At 42.0% G+C, this 9,239-nt stretch overlaps 1 protein-coding gene across 1 annotated transcript; it reads right to left on the bottom strand.

Annotated features, from left to right (window-relative positions):
* Nucleotides 1-1,629: 1,629 nt before the first annotated feature.
* LOC121462556 (tripartite motif-containing protein 60-like) lies at nt 1,630-3,072 on the bottom strand. The gene has a single exon (XM_041674194.1). The coding sequence runs from the start codon at nt 3,070-3,072 to the stop codon at nt 1,630-1,632; it is 1,443 nt and encodes a 480-aa protein (XP_041530128.1).
* Nucleotides 3,073-9,239: the final 6,167 nt, after the last annotated feature.

The following is a 9,239-nucleotide window of genomic DNA, read 5'->3' as shown; positions in this document are numbered from 1 at the left end:
TAAATACTGGAATAGATGTAAGTGGTGAAGAACTTCGTCATTCCATAGCAGAGTCAATACAACAGACAGACTCAGTTCTCAGCACTCCAGGAAACTGGGTATTCTGGATTAGCTCCCCAAGTTCAAGACCAGCCTAGTTTACAGTGATATCTCAAAACAAAAGCAAAACAAAAACAGAACAATGAGGTGGTACACAATTTTGGTGAAAAATACTGAGGCAAACTGATGACTATTGAAAACTCCCACTTTCAAACACCAGCATACACCTCTAAACACAGTATGTGGAAGACTAATACAGGAGGTCACAAGTTCCAGACCAGCCTGGATTGCATAGCAAGACCTTTAAAAACCAAAGAGTGACCACAAAAGAACACACATGCTTGACATTAGAGAAGGTTTTTCTTTTTACATTAAAACCAAAACCAAACTTAAAATTTTATGTTTAATTATATGCGGCTGTGTGGGCTGTTGGGCACTGTCTCAAACAGGTATAAATGCACCAATTTCATAGACCAAGGGGGGAAAAAGAAACCTATGCTTGGCCCTTTTAGCTGTCTTGTATAAATCAATCACTTATAATACAACCAGGTACATACAAGCAGGTGATTGCAATGCTTGGGATACATTTGTTGTGTTTTTAAGAGAGTTGTTTTCTCCACCTTTGAGGTTATAATGAACACAGTCACCAAGTAAAGTCAGAAACAGGACAGAAAACCCTCTCTGGTTTGGTGCCTGGTCATCACTAAAATTAAATTCAAATAAGAACATAAATTTTCTTTTAAAAGGGGGTGGGCAGGGCCTTGCATGTTTGGGCTCTTCTCCCCTCCCTTGCTGCAGATTCCCTCTGTGGCTTTGGTGGTGAATAGCTCATGTCATTGTGGGTGGCACTGTCCCGTGAGAGCGGGCAAGTCTGCTTCGCTAGGTGAAGGGACCACAGGGAGCGTCTAGGACGGGAAGTGCCTGGATCACAGTTGCTGCTCTCTGAACATCCTCCCCAGTCTTTGGCCTCCTGTAGGAACATGCCCTCACCACCTCCAGCTCCCTGCTTGCCCACAACTGCCTTGTTTGCTCTCCGCATCTTTTCCATCCTCCTCTTCGTCTCTGTCAGCTGCTGGTCCCCGTTTCTCTCATTAGCATCCCCCTTGGCAGGTGCTTCTCTGCCATCCTGTGCCTTCTTCCTGTCGTTGATGGTGACCTCAGCACTGGTGTCCACAGCCGTGTCTGACCATAAATGGGTCAAAGTTCAACGTCATTGGTAAAAAAGCAGCAGAGGAGACAGGTGGTCTGTGGCGGCAGGGAGTGGGGAGCCAGGACCAGGGAACGATGTAAAGATGAGTTTTCAATCAGTGGAAGGCTTGGTTTTTATTAAAAAAGAAAGACGTAGGTGGTTTACAAGAACTGGCATCAATGGATTTTTTTTGGCAACTACCGGAGGAACATTTACTTTAAGGATCACTAAAGGTCCCATGATTTATAAAGCAGATATTCTGACTCCTTTGGAACTCCTTGAAGCAGATTAAACCAAAACAACAATTGTGATTGTTAGAATGAAAACTGGAAAAAAAAAACAAAACAAAACGAAATGCCAGACCTGCTGACTAGATTCGCTGGTTGTCTGTCCTCTCACCACTAGAGATCTTTGGGTGTGCAGATCTTCAGGGGCTTGCCATCTACCCCAGTGTAGAAATAAGGCCAAAGTGCACCACGAGGACAGTCACTAAACTTGTACAGAAGGGACTTATCACACAAATTGTAGAACGAAACCTCATGGATTTCGGAGTCTAAAAAAATTCCAACCCTATTGGGGTTTACCGTTGGCAGAAAACAGATTAGCTTATGGCCCAATGCGATGTAAGCTTTCCCTTCGTATAGCCCAACTCCCCGAAACCTCTTGTGCACTGAGAACGGTCGATTTCTACTATCGCTCCCAACCCTTCTCCTGGGGAAGGGCTCTTGGCAAATCCCTAGGAGCCACTGATGCTTGTTCTCCACGTCTACCTCCCAGTACTGTCTGCCGGAACTGTACCCCTCAGACCCCAGAACAACGGGGATCCCGCAAAACCTTCTGTGGCTACGCGGTACCTTTTGCGTGATCACAAATTGCGCAATTTTTTTATCTTGTGAGATCTTAAGGTGATAGTTCGCTGTTTCAGGATCCAGAAGTACATCCACGTGAAATCGCTTAATGATTCTGTCCAAGCCTGAATACTGTGGAGGAAACTGGTAGCTATACTCTGTTGGCCGAAGCGAGAAGAATGCAGGACGTTTTAAGGCTTTGTATCTCCTGTAGGAGTCTTTAACACTTGCCAGCAAGTCCAGTTCCGACTTTACACAGTTGTTCCTTACCTCCGCCAGCTGATGCTTCAATGAAGTGATGTGATCTGAGAATTCTTCTATGTTAGCCTGCATTTCGGATAATCCAGTTATTTCTTCATTTTCTAACCCATCAAGAATGCTCTCTCGTTGCTTCCTAAGAAACAACCTGTATTGTTGGTATGCAGATGTCAACTCTTCTCTTCTGCGGTCTGCCCTTTTCTTCAGTTCTAGCAATCTTTTCCTTTGGGTGGCAAGGACTTTCTCAGCTGACTCTACTTTCTCCCTCCAGAGCTTAATGTAATCCTCAATTTGTTTCCTATGACAGAGGGTGGCATACTCCATGGGCAAAACGATGTGACATGTGGGACTGGGGGAGCAAACCTCTTGGTCCTGCCCACAGGAAAGGGCCAAAGGCTGCGCCTCTTGGGAACGTTCTCCTATCTGCCTTTGCCTCCGGCCCTTTCTTACAGGGAGCCGCTTGGCGACTTCAGTGAGTTTGCTCAGTTGCTGATTACTCTGAAAATTCCTTTCTGGAGAATTAACGTGGCAAACAGGGCAGGAGAAATTATCCTTTAGATCCTTCCTGAACGCACTGATGCAGGAGAGGCAGAATTTATGCTCGCACTCGATGGTCACTGGGTTCTTGAAGTTCTCCTTACATATGGGACAGTGGGTCTCTGCTGGTAGGTCAGCCTGGCCTGCTTCAAGCTCCCCAGAGCCTGTGCAAGGCAGCACAGAGGTTGGGGTAGAAGACATGTTACTTCTGGAAGGCCTTTTTCTCTGCGTTTTGAAACTAGCAAGCTCTCTGGTCCTCCCTGAGATGTGAAGACCGAGCAGCTTTTAGGCTCACTGCCTTGTTGAGGCCGGCTTTTGCAAACTTGGTTAACCCGATATACCTTACAGCAGAGAGGGCAGACCGAGTCTGGAGACCAGGACTACTGCGTATTAGAACCCATTAGCGAGGCTGTTCCTTTCCCTGCTCAAGGAAGTTTTCTTGTTCAAGAAAGTTGTTTCACATCCAAGAAAATAAATCCTTCCTATGGGTAAAATAGGACAGGGGATTAAAAATCAGACTGTGTTATCAGCACTGTATCAAAACAGCCACACATGAGAACCCTATGTACACCGGGACCCAAGTTCCATCCCTGAGCCTCACATTGTGGGACCAACTCTTGAAACTTGCCTTTCGACCTCCATGCTCTTGCTGTATGGACACATGACCCATTTGAGAGCACACATTGCTGTATGGACACATGACCCATTTGAGAGCGCACATTGCTGTATGGACACATGACCCATTTGAGAGTACACATGTGCACTGAATAAATGGGAAGGAATTTAGGAGCATTAAAAATCATTAGGTGAAAATGCAGGCCATTTTATGCTATAGATTTAACTCAAAAAATCAATTATAAGCAAATAGCAACACGAGCTGGTAGGACTGACCAGTGGTCAGAGCATTGCCTGCTCTGGCGAAGTGCCAGGGTTCAGTTCCCAGCACCCACATGGAGGCTTTCAACCATGCATAATTCCATTTTCAGGGGATCAGAGACCTTCTTCTGAATCTGGGGAGGAGGGGGAAGCACAGACACACATGTGATACACATACATACATGCAAGCAAACCACTTATACACATAAACAAATCTAACACAACATCAAACAAAACAAAAACATAAAATCCGGCACTATAAGCCAGGCTTAGTGGTGTCTATTCCTGTAACTCCAAAATTTGGGAGGTAGAGACAAGAGGATTAGGGATTAGGCCTTCTAGACTATCAGTTCAGCCTGGGTTGTTTCAAAAAGTAAATTAAAAAACTTAATAAAAACAATGGGTGTGATCTGAAACATCTATATTTACATCACTAAGGAGGTAGAGGCAGGATAGGAGGCATTCAAGACAGCCTGGCTACACAGGGAGTCCCAGGACAGGCTGAGGTATATGAGGTCAAGAAAACAACAAAAATTATAAACAAAAAATACTAGCAGGACATGGTGGTGCAGACCTTTAAAACCCAGCACTGGGGAGGCAGAGGCAGGTGGATCTCGGTGAGTTCAAGGTCAGCCTAGTCTACAAATCAAGTTCTAGGACAACCAGGGTGCTCTTGAAACCCTGTCTCTAAAAACAGACAGACAAAACAAATAAAACAACAACAAAAACACCTATCAGGGCTGGAGAGATGACTCAGTTATTTGAACTTAGGTTCCATTCCCAACACCCAAATGTCACAACTCACAGCTCACAACTGTCTGTAACTCCAGTGGGTTTCAGATACTTTCACACTGACATATATGAAGGCACACACATGCGCGTGCACACACACACACACACGTGAGTATCTGAGCTCCTGGCTGGACAGCCCCACTCTCTAGGCCCCAGCCACCATGGTCACATTTCATGCCCCTCCTCTACATCCCCATCACAGCCCCAGCATCAGCAAATCCGTGAGGCACAGACTAGACCTGCACGGGTTAGAGGAGGACGGCAGTGTAAGAACATTCAACAACATACGGAGCAATATGGCGCGCCCCCAGAACATAGCAGTTCTGCAACAGCGAGACCTAAACAATCCAATGCAGGTGAAGCAGAAAAAAACAATCTTAAAAATAACTTTATGAAGATGATAGAGGCCCTTAAAGAGGAAATGAACAATTCCCCTAAAGAAGTGGAGAAAAAGACAAACAAAAAATTGGGAGAAATCAATACATCCCTTAACGAACACCAAGGAAGCCAAGAAAAACAATCATATTTGTGAAGGAAACAGTTCAAGACTTGAAAATTGAAGTAACTGCAAATAAAGAAAACATAAACTGAGGGAATTCTGGAAATGGAAAATCTGGGTAAACGGATAGGAACTACAGATGCAAGCATAATCAACAGAATATAAAAGATGGAAGAGAGAATCTCCGATATTGAAGGTAGGATAGAGAAAATAGATTCATTGGTCAAAGAAATGTTAAATCCAACAAATTCCTCACATAAATCATCCAGGAAATCTGGGACACCATGAAGACCAAACCTCATCCACTAAGAGTGAGAAACTTCAACACCCCACTCTCACCAATGGACAGGTCTGCAAAACAGAAATATAACAGAGAAATAAGGGAACTAACAGATGATATGACTCAAATGGACTTAACAGACATCTATAGAATATTTTGCCCAAATACAAAAGAATATACCTTCTCAGCACCTCGTGGAACCTTCTCTAAAACTGACCACATACTTGTTAACAAAGCAAACCCCCACAGAAACAAAAATATTGAAATAATGCCTGGTATCTTATTGGATCATCATGACTTCAACAACAATACAAATTGCAGAAAGTCTACAAACCCATGAAAACTGAACAATGCTCAACTGAATCACCAATGGGTCAAGGAAGAAATAAGGAAATTGAAGACTTCCTAGAATTCAATGAAAATAAATACACAACATACCCAAACTTATGGGACCCCATGGAAACAGTGCTAAGAGGGAAATTCATAGCACTAAGTGCCTACATAAAGAAAGTGAAAAAAAATCTCACACTAGTGACTTAACAGCACACCTGAAAGCTCTAGAACAAAAAGAAGTAAACTCACCCAGGAGAAGTAGACAACAGGAAACAATCAAATAAATCAATAAAACAGAAACAAAGAGAAAAATACAAAAAAATAATGAAACACAGAGTTGGTTCATTGAGAAAATCAACAAGACTGACAAACCCTGATTTAACGTAAGCAAAGGGAAGAGAGAGAATATCCAAATTTATAAAACCAGAATTGAAAAGGGGGACATAACAGATACTGTGGATATCCAGAGAACCATTAGGTCACACTTCAAAAACCTGTACTCTACATGATTAGGAAATTTCAAAGAAAAACAATTTTCTTGCTAGGTACCACATACCAAAGTTAAATCAAGACCAGATAAACAATTTAAATTAGAACGATGGCCCCTAAGGAAACAGACGCAGTCATTAAAGTCTTCTAAGAGAAAAAAGCTCAGGGCTAGATGGTTTCAGCTCAGAATTCTACCAGTACATGACAGAAGATCTAACACCAACACTGCTCAAAGTGTTCCACACACTAGAAACAGAAGGAGCACTGTCAGCTTTTTTGAGGCTACAGTTACCCTGGTATCCAAACCACACAAAGACACAACAAAGAGAATTACTCTCCCTCACAAACATTGACACAAAAATACTCAATAAAACACTGGCAAGCCGAATTCAAGAATCCAAGAAAACATAAAAAAAACAAAAAACAAAAAACAAAAAACACCTACCATGATCAACAAGGCTTTATCCCAGAAATGCAGGGATGGTTCAAAATAAGAATATCTATCAATATAATCCACTATATAAACAAACTGAGAAAATACACACACACACATGATCCTCTCATAAGATGCTGAAAAAGCTTTTGACAAAATCCACCACCCCTTCCTTCATGATAAAAGTTTTGGAGAGATCAGGGATACAAGGACCATACCTAAACATAATAAAGGCAATAAACAGCAAGCTGACAGCCAACATCAAACTAAATGGAAAAAACTCAAAAGTGATTCCACTAAAATCGGGAATAAGACAAGGCTGTCCACTCTCTCTCCATATCTAGGCAATATAGCACCGGAAGTTCTAGCTAGAACAATAAAACACCAAAAGGAGATCAAGGGGATACAAATTGGGAAGGAAGATGTCAAATTTTGCTATTTGCAATTGATATGATAGAATACATAAGTGACTCTAAAAATTGAACCAGGGAACTCCTACAACTAATAAACACTTTCAGTAATGTGGCAGGATATAAGACTAACTCAAAAAAAAAAATCAGTAGTCCTCCTATAGGCAAATAGGCTGAGAAAGAAATCAGAGAAACAATCACCCTTTACAATAGTCACAAATAACATAAAATATCTTGGAGTAGCTCTAACCAAACAAATGAAAGACCTGTATAACAATAACTTTAAATTTTTGAAGGAAGAAATTGAAGAAGGGGGGCTGGAGAGATGGCTCAGAGGTTAAGAGAACTGACTGCTGTTCCGGAGGTCCTGAGTTCAATTCCCAGCAACCACATGATGGCTCACACCCATCTATAATGAGATGTTCCACTTTCTTGGATAGGTGGGATAAACACAGTCAAAATGAAAATCTTACCAAAAGCAATCTACAGATTCAATGCAATGCCCTTCAAAATCCCAACACGATTCTTCACAGACCTCAAAAGAACAATACCCAACTTCATATGGAAAAGCAAAAAACCCAGGATAGCCAAAACAAACCTATATTATAAAGGAACTTCCAAAGGCATCACTATCTCTGACTTCAAGCTCTACTATAGAGTTATAGTAGTAAAAACAGGTTGTTATTGGCATAAAAACAGACACATTGATTAATGGGATTGAATTGAAGACCCTGACATTAATCCATACACCCATGAACACCTGATTTTTGACAAAGAAGTTGAAATCGTACAATGGAAAAAAGAAAGCATCTTCAACAATTGGTGCTAGTATAACTGGATGTCGACATATAGAAGAATGCAAATAAATCCATATCTGACACCATGCACAAAACTCAAGTCCAAGTGGATCAAGTACCTCAACATAAATCCAGTTACATTGATAGAAGAGACACCAGGAAATAGCCTTGAACACATTGGCACAGGAGACTATTTCCTGAATACAACACCAGTAGCATTGACACTGAGAGCAACAACTAATAAAAGGGACCTCCTGTAACTGAGAAGCTTCTGTAAGGCAAAGGACATGGTCAACAAGACAAAATGGCAGCCTAGAGAATGTGAAAAGATCTTCACCCCAAATATGACAGGGGGCTGATCTCCAAAAATATATAAAGAACTCAGGAAACTAAAGATCAAAATAGAAATAATCAAATTTTAAAAATGGGGTACACATGTAAAACAGAGAATTCTCAACAGAAGAATCTCAAATGGCTGAAAGACATTTAAGAAATTGCTCAACATCCTTAGCCACCAGGGAAATGCAAATCAAAATGACTCTGAGATACCATCTTATACCTCTCAGAATGGCTAAGATCAAAAACACTGACGACAGAGGATGGTAGAGAGGATGTAAGGGGAAACACTCCTCCACTGCTGGTAGAAGTACAAACTTGTACAACCACTTTGGAAACCAGTATGGAGGTTTCTCAGAAAATTGGGAATCAATCCACCCCAAGACCCAGCAATAGCACTCTTGGGCCATATATTCAAAGGATGTTCAACCATACGATAAGGGCATTTGCTCAACTACGTTTATAGCAGCATTATTTGTAATAACCAAAACCTAGAAACAACCTAGATGCCTCTCACCCAAAGAATGGATAAAGAAAATGTGGTACATTTACACAAGGGAGATTTACTCAGAGGTACAAAACAATGATATATTGAAATTTGTAGGCAAACGAATGGAACTAAAAAAAAAATCATCCTGAGTGAGGTAACCCAGATCCAGAAAAACAATAACAGTATGCATTCACTCATAAGTGGGTATAGATGTAAAGCAACGGATAACCAGGCTACGATCCACAGCCCCAGAGAAGCTAGGGAACAAGGAGGACCCAAAGAGGGACTTGCAGGGATTGCCCTAGGAAGGGGAAGTAGATTAAGATCTCCTCAGTAAACTAGGGATGAGGGAGAGAGGGGAGGGGATATAGGATGAGAACTTGAGGGAACCAGATGGTTGAGTTGGGGGAGGGGCAGAGAGAGGCATGAAAGAAATATCTTGATAGAGAGAGCCATTAGGGGGTTAGGGAGGATATGGTGCTGGGGAAATTCCCAGGAATCCACAAGGATGATCCCAGCTAAGAGTCCTAGCAATAGTGGAGAGGGTGCCTGAACTGGCCTTCCCCTGTAATCAGATCGGTGACCACACTAATTGTCATCATAGAACCTTCATCCAGTAACTGATGGAAGCAG

Source organism: Microtus oregoni, unplaced genomic scaffold (assembly GCF_018167655.1).
Source record: "Microtus oregoni isolate MIOR12 unplaced genomic scaffold, Mior012 000025F_ref0000491, whole genome shotgun sequence".
Taxonomy (NCBI): Eukaryota; Metazoa; Chordata; class Mammalia; order Rodentia; family Cricetidae; genus Microtus; species Microtus oregoni.
Note: the sequence above shows the minus strand (reverse complement) of the source record. Positions and strands in the feature narration are given on the sequence as shown.

Excerpts from the sequence above, each read along its gene's own strand:
- LOC121462556 (XM_041674194.1), bottom strand. The coding sequence starts at position 3,072 with ATGTCTTCTACCCCAACCTCTGTGCTGCCTTGCACAGGCTCTGGGGAG.